At 35.2% G+C, this 21149-nt stretch overlaps 2 protein-coding genes across 2 annotated transcripts; both read left to right on the forward strand.

Annotated features, from left to right (window-relative positions):
• Positions 1 to 14328: 14328 nt before the first annotated feature.
• Positions 14329 to 14826, forward strand: LOC141680245 (protein FAR1-RELATED SEQUENCE 5-like). Its single transcript, XM_074486525.1, has one exon. It carries the CDS (start codon positions 14329 to 14331, stop codon positions 14824 to 14826), a length of 498 nt encoding a protein of 165 aa, XP_074342626.1.
• Positions 14827 to 15150: 324 nt separating this feature from the next.
• Positions 15151 to 17520, forward strand: LOC141680247 (protein FAR1-RELATED SEQUENCE 5-like). The gene is made up of 3 exons (XM_074486526.1): positions 15151 to 16368; positions 16685 to 16793; positions 17447 to 17520. The coding sequence occupies exons 1-3, from the start codon at positions 15151 to 15153 to the stop codon at positions 17518 to 17520; spliced, it is 1401 nt and encodes a 466-aa protein (XP_074342627.1).
• Positions 17521 to 21149: the final 3629 nt, after the last annotated feature.

A 21149-nucleotide genomic window follows, 5' to 3' on the forward strand; every position in this document is an offset into this window, starting at 1 on the left:
GAAACTAACAGACTTGAGATCATATAACCATGTCCACTAGCAATACGAAACAGAACGACTACAATACCGAAGAAGAATGAGTTTTTTTTTTTGAATTATCCAAAATATATTGTAAATTCACATATGGTACAAGTATTTAAACTTTAAATTTGCATCACCTAGTTCTCCCCCCCGGATGAAATATTTTTTTTGCATGAGTTTAGAGGCTAAAAATAAAAAAATCAGTTCAAAAAGACTTCCTATGTATCCCGAATGTCAGACTTCCGAAGTATCTGTAAAAGAAATCGGAACTTGTGCACTAGAAAAACATTATCATGTATTACAGCACCCTGGAATCTCAGTGCCAGATCAAACTCCTGATATTAGCTGTTCGAGTGCTTAACCCTGATATACTACCAAGGATCTTGAACCTTCTCTCCTTGTGCCTCGGCAAAATGGACTGTTGCAGCAACATTCAAATGCATCAATAGGGTGACTTTGATCATCAACATCTAGCCCGTAGTCCCAAGTTAGCTCCACCAAAGCTCTAACTTTTTTTTCCTTGGAAAAAATGCAATATGTTAGAAATGGTGATCAGGAGACTCTACTTCAACAGGTATTGCTAGCAAATTAGCAAATATAAAACAGGTATTGCTAGCAAGTTTGCATCATGGCATCTATGAATCATAAACAGTGCAACATTTCCATAATATGTTGCATCCAAACAAAGTGCATCTTCATCCTTCAAAACTCTTTCTGATGACGTAAACTGGGTATGTATTTTGTTCTCGTCGTTTTGCTTGTTCCGTTCATATAATTCCATGTTGATTAAATTTCTTTCAACATACTCGCATACAAAAAGCACCTTTGAGCAAATCGAGTGTTCGAAGACCCCAACCTTTACCCTCTTTAGTCAATAATACCTGCAACTTTCTTGTAAATTTTTTTATTTTTTTTTGCGTAGGTAACCCGCAGCCGCTACCCTTCGGGTGCGCACTGGATAAACCCTACGGGCTCACGCAATAGCCTGCAAATAGAGCTGGCCAAATGTGCGGGTTTGAACCGCACATTCGGGACCGGTTCGTACGGAAACCCGTAATTATTCGGCCCGAATCGGGCCGGTTCAAACCCGCACAATTCGTCAAATTAGTTGAGCCGGTTACGAATATAATACTTGAAAACCGGGACCGAGCCCGGCCCGGCACTAACCCGCACTGCTCGAGCAGAAGGCGGTAAGATTGGTCCACACACAGAACTCAATCAACACATTTATAACAACAATATACCAAACGACGTCGTTTTCGAAGCTGATAAGATTGGAGACGTTGGTGATGGTCGTGAAACTGAACCACTGCCGGGGAAATGAAGGGCCGGCCGGAACCACGGCGAGGCACCGGAAGGAAGAAGACGGCGGGGAGAGAGGTGGAAATGAGGAGGGAGAGAAGATGAGGTTAGGGTTTAATGGCAACATTCGATTCGACCACGTCAAACATATATGTATGTTTGTAAGTAAGTGTGTTTTGTATGTACAGTTTAACGGAAGTGAAAAACTCTAAAGTGAAAGACTCTAAAGTGAAAGGCAGAAAGAAGAGAGAATGCTGGCGGTGCTTTGAAAAGCACGCACGGCCCGCGGGTTAACCGCACGAGCCCGCACAACTCATACGCGGTTATTTTCTTGTGCGGTTACGACTTCGGTTTCCTGGATTCGAGCCCGGCCCGAACCCGGTTCGTTAATTAACAGGCCGGTTCAGTGTTACCATTTCGAGTGTCCAACCCGTGTGCGGCCCAGCCCAGCACGCACGGACCGCACATATGGCCAGGTCTACCTGCAAACCACGTGAACCAAGCTAAACTACATTTAAGCGACAGGCTCTGACTCAGGAGGCATAATCATAAATTCTCCTCCTGTGGTATTCGAACCCATGACCAACTTTATTAACATGCTGCAGTCACATTTTCTCCAGCATTCTATGATGAATTTTCTGACTAAATGACCCTTGCATGGTTCAAATGGCCTTTATAGGTGCACTTAGTGGTGGTCAAACGAGTGTGCCGGACGTGCCGTGCCGGGTTTTTGGCGGGCCGAGTCTCCTCACGACTCGTAGACGGCACGTTTAACTGTACGATTCGTGCCGGGTTCATGCCGAGTCAGGGAAGTTGAAGTCGCATGCAGCTTGCGGTTTATACGAGCTACACGGGTTAGGTAAATGTAAGACAGAACTGCAAGAATTTAAGGCTATAAGCGGTGCGTGTCTGCGGTTGGCGGGGCGAGTCGGCGGTTTGCGGGGCGACACAGGTTGGGACGAGTTGCAGAATCAAACAAGAAGGCTTGTTTATCAATCTGTTTGTGCAAGAAGGCTTATAATATTCATTTAGTTATAATATATTATAAAAATCAAGCAGCTTGTTTATCATCTATTTGTGCAAGTTGCAATTATTTTAGTTATAATATTATAACAATTAAATTGTAAACAACTAACAATTATACCGATAATTATCTTGATTTTATTTTTTTCCAAAATTGTATTAAATATTCATCTCAAAAATAAATTAGTTGATAAAATGAGTTAAATTTTAGACGTAATTAGTGGCGTTGCTGCCATAATTTGGAGGGAGTCGACCACGTTTTTGTCGTAGCAAATACAAACAATTACAAGAACCAACACATTAACATAAGTTATAATCACTTAACTATTAAAACCAGATACAGATAGTATATGCATGTTACATGTTCAGAAAGTTCACGCGGGTAGGCGGTTCACACAGGCTGGCGTGCCGTGCTGTACAGGCGGGTCTACAAGTTGTCGTGCCGTGCCGGTGATGCGAGTCGTGCCGTGCCGGTCTGCGGTTAACAAATATTCAACCCGTACTCGCCTCGTTACTATTCCCGGGTCGTGCCGAGTTTAAGTCGCCCCGCGACGGATTGAATTTATACGGTTTTGTTGGCGAGCCGGGGCGAGTTCGGCCGGTTTGAACCGCCCGTCTGGCCACCTCTAGGTGCACTTTCTGCATGTACTCGTGCAGGACTGGCAGAATGAGGAAATTACTTCTTCGATCTTATCTGACATATAAGTATCATTGTATGCAGAAGTTGAAGGAGCGTTCTGCCTGAATTGTTAATTTGTTGGGTAAGTAAGGATTTTTGAAAGGTGCTTTGACTATATAATTGATCAAATGGAGCTGAGAAAGTTAAACTTTAAGCTATTTCTGTGAAACCTCACTTGGAACAGGAAGAATTTATGAGAATTAAGACTCAGACGTGTATACTATTTTACGTACTTTAATGGAGTGAGCAAATAGGCGGGACTAAACATCTGATTTTATAATAATGTTTTTGTTGTACAAATATTTTATGATCTTAAATCTTAGTTCAGTTTGTCTAGTAATTGTTTCTGCAGACCTCTTGTCTTAGGTTTGGTTGTTTAGTCTAATGGGTTAATAGATTAAAATATAATTGAAATGAACTAAAACTTACAATTGGCTTAGTGAACTTAAAAAACTTGAATCATTAATATAATTAAAACTGAACTTGCAACTTATAAAACTGAACTCAACCCCAACTTGTTTGAATCATTAATATAATTAAAACTGAACTTGCAACTTATAAAATTGAACTTAACCCCAACTTGCATTTACATTACTAGATTAATAAAAAATTGTAACTAGGATTATTAAATAAAAATAAAGTTATAAATGGGAACTAAATAAAAATAAACTTGCAAATTTCTCAAACCATCTCACTCTCCCAATCTCTCTAAACCCATGTTTGGGAATTAGTTGTTAGCTGTAATTTTGAAATAACTGTTTTGACTAGCTGACTGGGTAAGTTGTTTTAAATAACTGATTCAATTTAGCTGTTTTAAAGAAAGTGTTTAATAGATAGATATTTGAATTAGTTGTTTGTACTTTAATTATACACATGTCAATGAAAAAACTCCTCTGAGGACCTTTTTCAAAATTAGCTTATTGGGACCAAAAAATCATTTCAATAGCCAACTAGCAAGTACCAATATTATCTTTTTCATCTGGACAAACATCTAATTTAATATAATAATCTAATTTTATCTCAAAAAGCTAACTTACAGACATGGCCTAAATCTAACCGTGAAAAAATTATAATATAATATTTAAAACACGATTTTCATTTTTATGATTTTCGATAAATACAAATTTGATTTCAAATGTTAATTTTAATATTAAAAACTAAATTAATAATTTAATTAAGTAAATAAATATGTATAAATGAAAATATGTGTTATTTTATAATTTTTTGACTTTGATTACCGAATTGTAAGTTGACCATCGGTTTAATAATTTAATTGCTAACTTTTTAACAATTCAATTAATTAATTAAAAGTTTATATTAGTTTACTTAGTCGAGTGCAAACTTTTTAATTACAGTAATATAGCTGCAAATTTTAAATCAGTTTAATTATGTTTTAGCCTATTAACCATATACCGACTAGACAGGATATGAAATGTCATGACTCTTGATCGTAGCACTACACCAAATACGTTTCCCAGTAACGGCTTGGCTGACTGCTACCAGGTAGCTTCTCCTTGATCTTTTATGTCATTTCTCTCATTTCATGAGTAATTCCAAGAGTACTCTAAAATATTGTCCTAAATTACAATTTGAGATATCTTGCACAAAAAGATGAAGCAATGTTCTAATAGTGCCTTAAAACACTAGAATCTCCATCACAGGTCACATTCCCTATTTCATTTATTTTTGTAAAAAAATTATTTTACACATCTCTCTCCTCTCATCATTTCCTTTCCCTCTAATTATAATTCAAATATATATTATTATTTTAATAAAAATATACAAATATAAGACATATTGTTAGAGTTGATATATATATATATTATTTTAAATCAATGTTATATAATATTTTATTATATTTATAAGGCATTTTGCTATCTGTCAGCAGTTCCATATCCTCCACCAGTAGTGGTTGAAATAGTATAAGTTTGCTGCTGCTGCCGCTGCTCCGGACAACTTCTCCTACATCATATCGTTACATGTCGTTAATGCAGATTAAGTTAACTCGAATCTGAATTTGGGAAAAATGAATAAAATTCTACTTCAGCCGGAAATGCTTGTTGTATGGTGCTAGTATAAGTATCTTATTACCAGGTGGAAATCATAGCTGAACCCAAGTAGACCTTTTCATAGCTGCATATAGGTTTCCCCTTCCCATCTCAAGTTCAAAACAGTTTTTTTTTCAATATATTTTCAGAATATTAATTCATGGGTAAAATTCCACAGCCACAGTGGGCTCCACGTGTTGGGACTCAACAGAAAAAGACTTCCGCAATGTTTCAAGGCGGAAGACTTCCGCAATGAAACAATGCAGAATACTTCCGCAATGAAACAATGCGGAGTGTTGGGTCCCAATGTGTTTGTAGAAGGGGGGTTGAATACAAACGTTACCAAATAATCGAATAAAATGCGGAATAAAAAAATGTGAAACAAAATTCAAGTTAAATAAAAATATTATTAAACTTGAAAGGTGTTACAACAACTGTATCGATTACAAGGTATTAATCTCAAATCAATTATCACAAATCTAGAATAAATTCGACATGAACTTTTTCTATTTTTGCAATAATTAGAATCAAATGCTAAACGCGATTTGAGATTAAGTTCTAGGGATTTTGATCCGCTAGATTGTTACACAAGAACAAGATAAATAATTCTAGTGGTTTGGATTTAACATTAACAAACTAGAAATTGATCTTGAATTTCTGCAGAGAAGATGATTTTATATTTCAAGGCGGCTGCTCTTTTGTTCTTGACTTGTGTGTTGGATTATTTTTGAGATGCTGCTTCTCTGCTTCTATTTAATCAATCAGCTGAATAGAATTTAATTGGCATGACAATCCTATAGCTGGCAAGACTTTCGGTAGGACAATTGATTGAACTAGCAAGACAATCTGAATGAACTAGCATGACAATCAGAATGAACTAGCAAGACAATCATCCTCCTAGAGTAACTTTCGGTGTGACAATTGAATATGGCCTAGCATGACAATCGGTATGACAATCCTGATTGTCATGCTAGTTCATTTTCAATTGTCTTGCTGATTTAATGCTTGAATTTAATCCAATTAAACTTCTGAAAATTCCTAAAATTCCTAGAATTAATTCAGAATTAATTAATCAATTAATTCAATTAATAAATAAATTATTCTTCGCAGATATAATTTATTTTCTTAATTAAATTAGATGACTTAATTAATTAATAGAGAATTAATTCTAGTCTTGAGCAGCAACCATTCTTCTGCAAATCTTCTGAAAATCACTGAAAATTATGAATCAATTCCACCACTTCAACGCTGACACTCGATGTACTGTCTGGTTCATGAGTGACTAACTTCCGTGACGTTTCTTCATGTCTTGACTTTGACACTTTGATTTTCTTCAGATTAAATCCTTGTAATTTATTGATACCCTGACGAGATCTCTGTCACTTGATTAAATCCACGATCTTGATTTATATCACTGAGGCATGATCAACTTCTTGAACTTCTTCCAGTGAATTAACTCCTCAAGTCTGTAGATGAACATTGTCTCTGAATCCTTTGACAGATATTACTTTGCGAGATCTCTCTGACGGTAGATCCACTATTTACTTATTACATTCTTATTTGAGTTGAGTTGAATCCTCGAATATACAAATAGGCTATGACATATGACTTACAATCTCCCCCTATTTGTTTGTTAGACAATAACACACAAATACCTAGAGGATAACTCAACTAACAAATAAGAAAAAGATATAAACATACATGCAAAGTAAATAGCAGAAAAGTTCTGGATGAGATTTAACATTTTCCAGATTCCAAGTAGATGTTCCTCTAGACTGAACATATCTTCAAGTAGTTCCATCTTCATTTGTACAACCACATTTCCTGTTGAGAAGCCCATATCTCTTGCTTCTCCCCCTATGAGAATCAACTGATTAAAGAAGATCACCTTCGTTTTACCACCTCTCCCGTACAATAGGATCCGCAGATAAAAACCAATGGTACTCCCCTAACTGCTTCTTCCCTTACTAGGAAATCACCTTGTGTTTACCACCTCTCCCGTACAATAGGATCCGTAGTTACAAACAACAATGGTGTGGTGTAGTGTACATTTTTAGGATCTTTTTCTTCCTCCCTGCTATTTCTCCCCCTTAGTTGAGGAATCCTCCAAACTATTTCTTAAGCTTTTATCTCCCCCTTAAAGAAGGAATGTATGCCGTCGTCTGAAGGAGTTCTCATATTTCACTTGGTTGGAAAAGAAATAACAAGTAGTTTCTCTTTCTACCTCACTGTGAGTGTGTGATTCTGTTTAGTGTACCTCACATGTGTTTCACTCTTCTCTCCACTCGTGTTTACACTCATTCTCACAAGTGTATCACTCTTCTCTCATAGCTCCATAATCCAGCTGTACCTGCAAGGAAAATCACCTTAGCCATCCTTAAAGGAGGTCACAGGTGGTGCAATGGGAGTTCACAAATCCCCATCCTTGTTAAACTCGTCAGATGAATCTGAGTCATAATTTACAAGTTGCTAGTTTCCCTTTTAGGGTTCCAGATTTGAATTCTGGGAAGGTAAACAATGATCCAACGATTTTAGCATAAAGATCAAAGTTCCCTTCTAATGTCTGTGAAGACACTTCCTTGTGACTCATCAGGTAATATCTGAATCATTGTCAACAAGTTGCCGATCTGCGCCTATGTCAGATCCACTATCCGCAGATGCATCCAGGGGATTTAAGCCTGGGGAGGTAGACACTGACCACTGACATATGGCTTTTGGATCAGTATCCTCTCCTAACACCTGTAAAGGCAATTGGTCCACTAACGAACCTTGAACAATCGAATCTGACCTTAAAATGGTCGAAACTCTTGTTTCCATCAACTCATCCTTTGTGTGTGTAACCTCTCCTTGTGAATCAAGAATTGTTTATGTTTGAAGTGGTGACACTACATCGGATACCTTGGCCGACAGGCAAAATTCAATAGACTTACCCTGTTGAGAGAATGAATCTAGTAACTGTTTTTGTGCCTTTTCAGCCATTACATCTTTTTGAGAAGATGTATGGGGGCTAGCAGTTGTCTCGGTTTAAATACTACTCATCTATGTAGGAGACAGAGCTACTGGGTTGACTACAAAACCTTCCTTATGTGGTGCACTAGGCACTATCTCCCTCACGCTCATTCATACTACTTTTAGTGGTAAAAGAGTGTTGGTTGGTTCTGTTTTTGTGTTTGTCTTTACAGTCTGGGATAGACGTTGTGGGTTTTCAACCTCATGACTGTCAATGAAAGAAAGTCATTGGAGACTGAACCTGTATCATAGAACATATGGTAATAGAGAGAAAATGATTTATAATAGTGATTTCAAAAGATTTTACATGACATAAGAAATCACTAATGTAGAAAGAAGTTTGATTTTGTTTTTCAATATGAATGAGTTTTTGATAAAACATTGATCACTTAGGGTAAAGTCTAAGTAATTCTCATTCATATCAAAAGCTTACAAATATCTGCAACATAATGTTAACAAGATATCATTGACCGATACTTGTCAAGTACTTTAGATACTAATTGTTATGTTGCATAAACAATATACCACTGCACATATAAAACAATATGATTGTGCTTAGTGATAAGATAGTTATTAATATGACGACTCTACTTATTCATATAAAATTATAACTTCTGTTAGAGTGCCATACCATGTCCTTGACGATTGCTTGAGCAGTATACTAGTTCATACCAACCTGAAGTGAGATTGTGAAGAAGAGATTGCATAGTCCAATAGATCTGCAGCTGCAAAGTCCATGAACTGTGGTACACTGACTTCTTCTTTTAACTCACCAATCAGGAGTACACTTGTACACATCTTACTAGAGTACAATTCCAAGTGTAATATGCAGCAGGTGCCTGATATGTCGTAATATTCTCAAGTCTCGTCACTGGTGCTATATGTTAGATACTGCTTCCTGATAATAACCTAGCACAATATACAAAATTACAATGATAACATTCCCAGCTTGCAAACAGCCATATCCCTCAGATAAACCTTTGCTGTTATCTCCAAAGGTAACCATGGGGCCAGCTTTCTCAATCCACATTTGATAGCAGGGCTCTATCTCAGGTCATATGTCTTGATGATCCACTGTCAAGAATCCACACTACCGGTTACACCTGTTTAATGCCCTGCACTTCAAATGAATTAGACCTTCTTCGGAACCCAAACTTGGTTGGGCCCGGCATACTTGTAGAACTGTCCTTTGTCAGGCAAAACAACATTTTTAATTTTAATTGTCTCAACTTTCTCAATGACTGAACATTTGACCTTGTAAACAGCCTTAACAAATTTCTGTTTAAGCTTAGGCACAAATGTCTCCTTTCTAGCCTTAGAAGGACTAGCAGTCTTAGACCTATCATGCTTCTTGTTATTCACATGCTGACGAGGAGTAGTCTTATCATTAGACACATGCTTACCATTAAAATAAGCATACATCATATTAAAAGCACAAGACATACAATTAGCAACACCACATGCTTTATGAGAGTGATTAACAGCAGGCAATTTATGTATGGTAGACATGGCATTATTGTTATCCAACTCATGTGTGTCTGAGTTAGTCTCAGTTGCTTTCACAACTTTGACTGGAACTTTCAACTCACTTGACTTGGAAACAATCTTCTCATTAGCATGATCTTCAGCACGTATTTCTTCATGAATAACAGAAGAGGTCGCATCAAATGGTTCAGCAATTGATGCTTTATAGAGGGGTTCATCAACACCCTTAAGCACATGTGGTACTTCCCTCCCTTTAGCACATACATGAGGAGGGGAGTTTATGCCTAATTCTCCAATAGCAGCATTGTAATCATAACCTATTCCAGATGTTTGATTAACAGCTTGCTTACTGTAGAACTCTTTAGCCTTCGAACAAGAATTGAAGTAGGCTCTAACCTTAGTCTCAAGACCGGTGATCTTGTCTTTGAGAATAGTTTCGAGTTTTCTATAACAGTCAACTCTATTCTCTAGAAAAGATACCTGTTCTTTTAATTTGTCTTGATTAATGTGCACAAGTCTTAATTCATTGACCTCTTTCTCAAGGTCTGTGATCTGTAAACTTAACAGTTCATTATCACGACGTGCACAATCTAAGTTACCTCTTAGATGATAAACCATTTCAGCATCAGAAAGTTTTACCTCTATTCTTGACGATGAAGCTTTTCCATCAATAGCCATAAGAGCAAGATTTCCTTCATCTTCATCTTCACTGTCAGTATCATCCCAGCTTCTTCCCTTTGCCAGATAAGCCCTTTCAGAGTTCTTTCTTACTTGCTTTGGCTTTCTACATTCTGTGGCAAAGTGTCCCAACTCATTGCAGTTATAGCATCTAATGGTGCTCCAATCAACCATCCCTGTTTTGTATCCACCACTGCTGGTGTTAGAGGATGAAGATCCACCTTTCTGGAATTTGTTGTAGTTGGACTTGTACTTAATCTTGGGATTCCTCTTGAATCTGACATGGGAGAATCTCTTGACAATTTGGGCCATTGATTCATCTTCCAATTGCTCCAGCTCTTCCAAGGAATAAAAATCATCACTTGATTGATTTGTAGTAGGAGGATCATATTCTGCTACTAACTCATTTTCCTCACCCTTGGAAAACTGTACCATTCTTTCTAACTGTTGAGATTGTTGTTGTTGTTGACCTTCAGCTACAAGTGCAGTAGATGTGCTGACCATTCTATCCTTCCCGTAGACTTCCTTCTGTTGAATCTGCTCCAACTCATAGGTTTTTAACACTCCATAGAGCCTGTCCAAAGAAATCTCACTCAGATCTCTAGCTTCTCTAATGGCAGTGATTCTATGTTCAAGATGAGCTGGCAGTGTTAAAAGGAACTTTTTGTTGACCTCCCTGATTGAATAATACTTTACATTGATGTTCAGGTTGTTGATCAACGCATTGTACCTCTCAAACACTTCAGTAATTCCTTCTCCTGGATTTGATTTGAAATGTTCATATTCAGAGGTTAGGATTTCCAACTTGTTCTCCCTAACTTCCTCTGTGCCTTCATTAATCACCTCAATAGTTTCCCACATGTGTTTGGAATTTTTACAGTTCATCACATGTCTGTTCATCAAGGGATCAAGGGAATCAATTAATATTAATTGAAGGCTGGCATCCAAGGAGGCTTCTTCCTTCTCAGCAGGAGTAAAATCTTCAGGCTCTTTTGGATAGGTTCTAGCTTCAGTAGTCACCACACCATCTATTATTACCTCCGGTTCAATAACCATCGGAGTTTTTATACCCTTCTTTAACAAGTTTGAATATTTGGGATTTGCAACTTGTAAAAATAATAGCATCTTCTTCTTCCACATGATATAATTCTCTTTATCAAATTGTGGAATTTTAACGGTTCCAACTTTATGTGAAGTCATTATGAATTTTTGAATAAATAAAAATTCAAGGAGTTGAAAAATCACAAAAGTCTAGGATCTTGATTTGTTCGTTAATCAGAAGGCTCTGATACCAATTGTTGGGTCCCAATGTGTTTGTAGAAGGGGGGTTGAATACAAACGTTACCAAATAATCGAATAAAATGCGGAATAAAAAAAATGTGAAACAAAATTCAAGTTAAATAAAAATATTATTAAACTTGAAAGGTGTTACAACAACTGTATCGATTACAAGGTATTAATCTCAAATCAATTATCACAAATCTAGAATAAATTCGACATGAACTTTTTCTATTTTTGCAATAATTAGAATCAAATGCTAAACGCGATTTGAGATTAAGTTCTAGGGATTTTGATCCGCTAGATTGTTACACAAGAACAAGATAAATAATTCTAGTGGTTTGGATTTAACATTAACAAACTAGAAATTGATCTTGAATTTCTGCAGAGAAGATGATTTTATATTTCAAGGCGGCTGCTCTTTTGTTCTTGACTTGTGTGTTGGATTATTTTTGAGATGCTGCTTCTCTGCTTCTATTTAATCAATCAGCTGAATAGAATTTAATTGGCATGACAATCCTATAGCTGGCAAGACTTTCGGTAGGACAATTGATTGAACTAGCAAGACAATCTGAATGAACTAGCATGACAATCAGAATGAACTAGCAAGACAATCATCCTCCTAGAGTAACTTTCGGTGTGACAATTGAATATGGCCTAGCATGACAATCGGTATGACAATCCTGATTGTCATGCTAGTTCATTTTCAATTGTCTTGCTGATTTAATGCTTGAATTTAATCCAATTAAACTTCTGAAAATTCCTAAAATTCCTAGAATTAATTCAGAATTAATTAATCAATTAATTCAATTAATAAATAAATTATTCTTCGCAGATATAATTTATTTTCTTAATTAAATTAGATGACTTAATTAATTAATAGAGAATTAATTCTAGTCTTGAGCAGCAACCATTCTTCTGCAAATCTTCTGAAAATCACTGAAAATTATGAATCAATTCCACCACTTCAACGCTGACACTCGATGTACTGTCTGGTTCATGAGTGACTAACTTCCGTGACGTTTCTTCATGTCTTGACTTTGACACTTTGATTTTCTTCAGATTAAATCCTTGTAATTTATTGATACCCTGACGAGATCTCTGTCACTTGATTAAATCCACGATCTTGATTTATATCACTGAGGCATGATCAACTTCTTGAACTTCTTCCAGTGAATTAACTCCTCAAGTCTGTAGATGAACATTGTCTCTGAATCCTTTGACAGATATTACTTTGCGAGATCTCTCTGACGGTAGATCCACTATTTACTTATTACATTCTTATTTGAGTTGAGTTGAATCCTCGAATATACAAATAGGCTATGACATATGACTTACACGGAGGACTTCCGCAATGAAACAATGCGGAGGACTTCCGCAATGAAACAATGCGGAGGACTTCCGCAATGAAACAATGCGGAAGAATTTTGTTTTTTTTTTAATTATTTAATAATATGTGCTTTAAATGTGTTTCTGATTTAAATATATTTATAATTTAAAACAAAAATAATATTTATATTTTAAAACAATTATGTTATTTTTTAAAAATAAATACGTCCCTCGAACTAATATGATGGTAAGTAAGGGAAGTGGTTCTTTTTTTATTTTAAATTTTATTCAATGTTTAATTCAATATAAATCTATTTCTTAAATTTTATTAAGTACTTTATTTTTAAAAAATATAAAAATCAAACATAAAACTATAAATTCAAATTTATTTATCATCAAATTTAATAATGGAGATTTAAATGTTGAAGATAACATGAAACATTCAATATTAGAAATTTCAAATGAAATGAAACAACTTACTAATAGACATTGTACTCCATTAATACTTATCAAGTGCTTAATATATGTTCTCAACAAAATAATATTTATTTATTTTTTCACATACCTATATATTATAAAAAACAAATTAAAATTAAGTATTATATGTTTAGACAATTTTTTTAAATATTTAATGTATTATTTTCAAAAAATAAGGCAAAATATACAATAATAATTAAAAAATAATAATTTTTTGATATAAAAAATTTATGTAATATTGACAAGTAACATGAATGTTGTTATGAATTTTAAATTTTTTTTACTAATTATTTTCTTCACCAAAAAAAACAAAAAATAAACAATTATCAAAACTGCTTCTGCAATGAATCATAGCGTAAGCTTTTGCTTCCGCAATGAATCATTGCGGAAGGAACTAATGTTTTGACAATTTCTGCGCGTTTTAGCGCGTGGGTTGGCTGAAGCATTAAATACACCTTCCGCATTGAATCATTGCGGAAGTGTGCATTAAATTTACCTTACCAGCTTCGTTTTTTGCTTTATAAACCCAATTTCACCATTTTTCTCTATCATTTTTCAATTTGGAGCCAAAAAGAGGTAAGTTTTTTTTTACTATGACATCTCATTTATTTAATTATTCAAGTTCATCTAGTGAGCATGACGATTTTGATTATTTTACACCCGTTGGGAAAAATCCGGTTTATCGTAAACTTATTGTAGATGATGTTAATGAATTGATAGATGTTGATAATTATAAATGTAAAAAAAATTGGATATGGATGATGATGATATTGAGTATATGGAAAAAAAGAATATGGATGATGATGATATTGAGTATATGGAAAAAGAGAAATATCATAAAAAAGAAGAGGGAGATTGTAAGGGAAAAAGAAAAATGAATGATGATGATTTTTGTAGAGAAGAGAGAAAATGAATATAAGTGATGATGATGTTGATGATGATGATGAAAATGATGATATGAGTTTTGACAAAAAAGGATACGGTTTTTCAAAATCAAATATGAATAGTGTTGTGCCTTGCGTTGGTATGTTTTTTAACACTTTGGATGAAGCTGAAAAATTTTATAGAGATTATGGTAGAAGTGTTGGATTTGAGATTATTATTAGGAGTACTCATAGACATTCACGGGATAATGGTATCTCCTCTCGTTTGTATATTTGTCGTAAGGGTGGAAGACTAGGTTCTAGTACGAAATTGGATGTTGATGATGAAAGAAAGGAAAAAAGAAGGATTAGAGATGTAATTCCGAGAACAAATTGTAGTGCTCGAATGTGTGTCACTCATAGAGTTAAAAATGATAAATGGGAAGTAACTTTAGTTAAATTAGAGCATGATCATGATATGGTAACCTCGAATAAAGTACAATTCATGCAAAGGTCCAAAAATATAGATCCGGTTACCCGAGCATTGCTTCAGTTATTTGATAAATCGGGCATTGAAACCGCTAAAGCGATGAGATTTCTTGGTGAAACATGGGGTGGTGTGGAAAAACTTTGATTTTCTAATCAAGATGTTCGTAACGTAATTCGTGATATTCGATGACGGGTGTTCGATTCCGGTGATGCGGGGAGTGGGATGGCATTGCTACGACAATTGAAAGAAAAAAGTTTTGGAAACTTTTTCTATTGAGTTGATTTGGATGAAGAAAATAGAGTTAGAGGTTTGGTTTGGGTTGATCATCGATCATTGAACGCATACACGATTTTTGGAGATGTTGTTTCATTTGACTCCACATATAGGACCAATAGGTATTGTATGCCGTTTATACCAATAACCGGGGTCAATCACCATTACCAAAATATCTTGTTCGGGTTTGCACTCATGCGGGATGAGACGGAGATTTCATATAAATGGGTTTTGAAGACATGGTTGGAAGCCGTCGGAAACAAACCTCCCCTCACTATTATTACGGATCAAGATATAGCATTGGGAAATGCTATTGCCGAGATTTTGCCGGATACCAAGCACATATTATGTTCGTGGCACATAAGTAATAAATTTCCCAAAAAATTATCGGCTTTGTACACACAATATCCGGAATTTAAAGGGGATTTTAATGATTGTTTGTACAAGTCGTTGTCACCCACGAAATTTGTTGGTAAGTGGGAGGTTTTGGTTGATAAGTATGGACTCGAGGATCGTGTTTGGCTAAACGATATGTATGCCATAAAAGATAAATGGATTCGTGCTTACACAAAACAACATTTCTCCGCTGGTATGACCACCACCTCAAGAAACGAGTCCATGAATTCATTTTTTGACGAGTATGTGAGAGCTTCAACCGGGTTGAAAGAATTCATTGAGAATTCACAAAAGGCTTTGGAAACACAAATTTTTAATGAGGTTAAAGCCGACTACGAGACCGAGTATAAGGAAAGGAGATTGATATTTAATTCCCACTTGGAAAATCATACTTCTTCTATTTACACAAAAGAAATGTTTAGGCAATTTCAAAATGAGCTTAGAAAAAGCACATCTTATGTGGTAAATAGTTGCAAAGATGGTTCCAATTACATGTGGAAGTTGTTTTTAGTTGAGAAGTATAATGTGCCGGAGAATCTTAGAAGAAGGTATCGGGTAATGGTTTCTTTGGAAGGAAATATTGATTGTGAATGTAAAAAATTTGAACATTCCGGGATGCTTTGCAAACATATCCTACGCTATCTTGACAAGAAACAAAAAACTATGATACCAACAATTTTTATCAAATCAAGATGGACGGCGAGCGCAAATAAAATTGATGGTTTTTCGCCTTATAATCCTCCCGTTCTTGTTGATGTTGGTGATTCAACAACGGCAAGGTATAGTGCTTTGTGTAAATCTTTTCAAGGTTTGGGTGCTCTTGGAAGTTGTTCAAAACCACGATACAATTACGTCATGGATTTGATTGAGAAAGGAAAATGTTACGTGATTGAAAAATTTCGTGAAGAAGAAAATAATTCAAGAATGGAGGAGGAGTTCCAAGTTTACGATGAACATGATCCAATATTCAATCCTCCAATGTCACAAAACAAAGGGAAGAAAGAAGGATTCAGCAAGGTATAAAAGTGGCATTGAGACGTCAACAACAAAGAAAAATTCAGGAAGGTCTAAAAGTGGTATTGAGACGTCAACTGAAAAAATCCGTTATTGCGGTTTTTGTGGTGTGACCGGACATGATAGGAGGCGTTGTCTTAAAAACCCAAATAGAAATTTTAAATGATTTAATTCTATTTGAATGTAGAAATTTAAATTAATGGAATGTAATATTTGAATTTGGAATGTCATATTTGAATTTGGCTTTTAAATATTATTTGGTATGTATTGGAGCTATAATTTACTTTTTTTATAAGTACAAATTTTAAAAAATTAATAGCTGAAAAAACAGGGGAGTAAAGCCTACTTCCGCAATGATTCATTGCGGAATGCCTTTCCTTCCGCAATGATTCATTGCGGAAGGTCCCCTGTTTCCCCTGTTTTCCCCTGTTTTTCCTTAGCTTCGAATTTTTAAGGAAATAACTCAACTTTAAATTTTTAAAAAATTTAAAATTAAATGGAAAAAAGTCAGAAATGGTGAAAAAAATTAGTGACAATATTTTTTGATAATTTCAGTCTCTCTTCTAATTTTTGATTATTTTTTAATAAAAGTCCATTTTTATATTTTTTCTTTATTTTTAATTCAAATTAATACAATTAAAGGGAAAAAATCAAAAAAAAAGAGAAAAATGGTGAAAAAAATTAGTGACACTATTTTTTGATAATTTCAGTCTTTCCTCTAATTTTTAATTAATTTTTAAAAAATGTCCATTATTTTTATTTTTTCTTTATTTTTAATTCAAATTATTACATATTATTCAAGGAAAAAATCAAAATAAAATGGAAAAAAAAATGAGAAATGTTGAAAAAAAATACATAAATTATTTTTTTAAAATTTTCAGTGTTCTAGACATTTTTTGCAATAATTGTAAGAGTTTTTATTATTTAATTCGAATTTATTCATATGCAGTGACCAAATGAAACAGAGTGACCAAAGTGTGAATTTTGCAGAAGTTTCAAGCTTCCGCAATGATTCATTGCGGGTAGTACTTGCTTCCGCAATAATTCATTGCGGAAGGGCACTGAAACCTGCATACTGCAGGTTTTGCTGTTTCTGCAGCCTGCAGTTTCCTGCAAAGTCTTCCTGTCCCTGTTTCTACGCTACAAACTCAATAATAAAAATACATAACCATTCCAACAAATCAAACACCAATCCAACAAATCAAACACCAATCCTCATCGAAAATGATAAACATTCTAACCATTTATTCTAACATTCAAAAGCTAACCAAATCAAAAATCCAAACCAAATCCAAATAAAAAATGCAACCCAAATCCATACGAACAATTTAACCATTCTAAATAAGTTCATACCAACATGAACAATCGAAAAACTACTACAAGAACCAACATAAGTATACAAATACAAGTCCAATAAATCTTCTAAATTCAAGAAATAAATCATAAACCCAAATTTCTTTGGGTCAATCCCTATGCTGAAAAATGACGAGCACGCCCCCTACGCAATTCCCAAGTAATGCGATAACGAAATGTCTCTACATCATCATATGGATGCCAGACAGCGTGCTCCAATCTAATCCCATTAAGAATGGCATCCACATACTTGCATACATAGACGCCGCAGTCAACTCCAGTATCTTGCTTCGGCCGAGCCGTAACTATAGCCATCTTTATGAATTTCTTTGTAAATCTCTGGGGGTCCAAGTAATTTAGCCAGCACGGGAGGACTTTCTCCTACAATTTCAAATAATTAGTAACAAATATGAAATAATTAAGCATGAATTCTTTTCTATAAGTCTTTATTATGCATTTTATCCTAAATATGCAAATAATAAATCAAATTAAGGTCTAAAAGACATGAATTCTTTTCTATAAGTCTTTATTATGCATTTTATCCTAAATATGCAAATAATAAATCAAATTAAAATATAAAAAAAATGATAAATAATTAGGCATTTTATTCCTAAAAATACAAGATTTAATCAATCCAAGGGGTAAAATACATTAATTCTTTTTTTAAGTCCTAAATATGAAATAATTAGGCATTTTATTCCTAAAAATGCAAGATTTAACCAATTCAAGGGGTAAAATGCATTAATTCTTTTTTTAAGTCCTAAATATGAAATTATTAGGCATTTTATTCCTAAAAATGCAAGAGTTAAGGAAGAGTTATAAAATATACCGCATCAACCATATTCTGCTGGTTATACCAATCACGAGGCCGTATCTTAGTGGCATGCTCAGCTACAAACGGTGCTATCTTCAATTTACTCACCCTCATATATCAGTACATATACTCTGTCATCGGTACATAAGCCCCTTCTGTAATAATAGGCATACCCGTGTCAACAAAAGAATCCCACTCCAATATAAACTGTCTCAACAAAACAGTATGGTTATCCCGTTGCATACGGGACAACCTCTCCACACGTAGAAAACCGTGATCCACCGGCTCCTCAGGAATATGTTGCAGCATACCGAACTGTCTCAGAACCCTGTCCGGCATGACATACTCCACCATCTCAAAATGAATCATCGGTATACGACCGAGTGCCGTATGCAACATATCCATCATGTCAGTATCATAATCATCGGCGCTATAATCAATCCTCCTATAAAACCTCCGATATGGCTGCCATGTCAACCAACTCATCTGAAAGCTATCAAAATCTCCCCGATAACCTCCTGTATGATGGTGAGGGTTACTCCTCCTGTTAGCTACCGGTCTAGCCCACGCTGTAGCCCTCCGCAACACAAACCTCGTACGCGGTGCAATCTCCGGACGGCCAGACAATACCCTCTCCCAAGCCTACAACATCAACAACATAGCACACCCGTTCAGACTGCCCGAAGACTTATGCACAGCCTTCGACAAACATCTATACAAGTAGCTCAGAATAGCAGCCCCCCAAGTATAATCGATAATATGATCAGTATCCTGTATAAGCTGTAGATATCGGGGGTGCACCACATCCCGAGATGAGGTAGGAAATAATATACCTCCAATCAGAAACAGAAGATATGCCCGTGTGTAAACTATAGGATCCTGCTGAAGAAACTCTGGACTCTGCTCCCCCTCTGGCCTAGAACCATATCTCGTGCGTAACTTGTGAAGAGTCACCCCGCCTCGACCATACATCTCAGCCCGCTCCTTCTCAGTCATCCTCAAATCCTCCCAGTTGGTCACCCAATACGGTTTCGGATTATCAAGCTCCGTATGGGTAACAGCACGACCAGTAATAGGCAGCCCCAAGATCATGTAAACATCCTCCAATGTAATGGTCATCTCACCGAATGTGAAGTGAAATGAGTTAGTCTCTGGCCTCCACCTCTCCACCAGTGCAGTGATCAAGCGAATATCATTCTACGGAACAACTAAGGGGTTAACAAACACCCCGAAACCCCAGCCTGTAAGCAAATGTATCTGCTCCTCATCCAATACCCAGTTACCCATGTTAGCAGTCAACTGTCTAACATCGAGCGTCTCCCTCTCACCCCCATGCCATATAAGAGTACTAATGTGATCATCCTGCATGGTCAGCAATGATCGATCCATAGGCCCGCATTCTATATTCATTTTATCTGCAATTTTCAAAACAAGAATTATTTCAGTTTGATATTATAATGCACAAATAATGGCAGAATAACAAGCAACTAAACAAATAACTGCACAAGTAATTAAACAAGGATAGATTATGAACAATTAATTAACAATTAAACAAGTAATTTGCAATTAAATAAGTGTAAACAAGGATATCTATAAATATATCCTTATTTCAAATTCAAATTAATTATTCTAATCATATTTAGTCATTTTCATTAGCCCCAATTAAACAAGTATTTAAACAAATATATATTTAAATACTAAGAAATATCCTTAATTGAAATTATTAATTTAAATTAACCTAATAATTATTCATAACTATTCCAGACCATTTATCATTAATTTTAAATATTAACCTAATTATTCGAATGAAATTCACAACTCAAAATTAAACCTAAATTCATTTCTTAACTAATTTATTTCAAATTAAAATATATCACTTTACATGACGATTGGGGGGAGGATGGAGCACAATTCACTTCTCAGAAGCATTTGTACAAGTACAATATTATAAGATAATTTGATTATTAAGTTAGGAGTCAGCAGCTTGTTTGAACGTCATAGTTTGTGCTGTGTAATATTAGAATGCAAAGTGCCTCACATCTGTACACAAATACATTCTATTACACATGTAGAACTAATAAAACAGGCAGAAAAGTTACTATTTGCTTCTTATATTCCTAAACTATCCTAAGTTGTTAATCTTGCTGCAAAGTTGATAAAATATCGAAAGAAAGGGAACTTGTGGCCTTGGTGTTCTCTAGCTCATTATGTAGACCTGTAAACTAGATTCTTCAACTGAATCTAAATGTTGCCAAGCAAAACTCTGCAAATCGACGGTAAGTCATGTGAAGCTAGTTAAGGCTGCAGGCTTAGGTACAAGGTGGAACACCTGAGAAGCTCTTCACCAGACTAAGATCACTCTACTATTTTCAAGCATACTCCTACAAATCTGTAAGTCTGTCTTTGCACTCAGGTATAACAGGTTAAATCTCTCACTCTACTAAAATTATGTTGAAAATGTGTTGATTGATAACTGGTGGACTTTTTGAATATTGATAACTGGTGGACTTTTTGAATATTATGGTATATGTTATTTTCCTAAACAACAAACTAGGCTTAATCTCAACTTTACACAAACACTTAAGCAAAAAATCATCAATTTCAACACTTAAACAAT

This window comes from Apium graveolens, chromosome 8 (genome assembly GCF_009905375.1).
Source record: "Apium graveolens cultivar Ventura chromosome 8, ASM990537v1, whole genome shotgun sequence".
In the NCBI taxonomy this organism is placed as follows: domain Eukaryota; kingdom Viridiplantae; phylum Streptophyta; class Magnoliopsida; order Apiales; family Apiaceae; genus Apium; species Apium graveolens.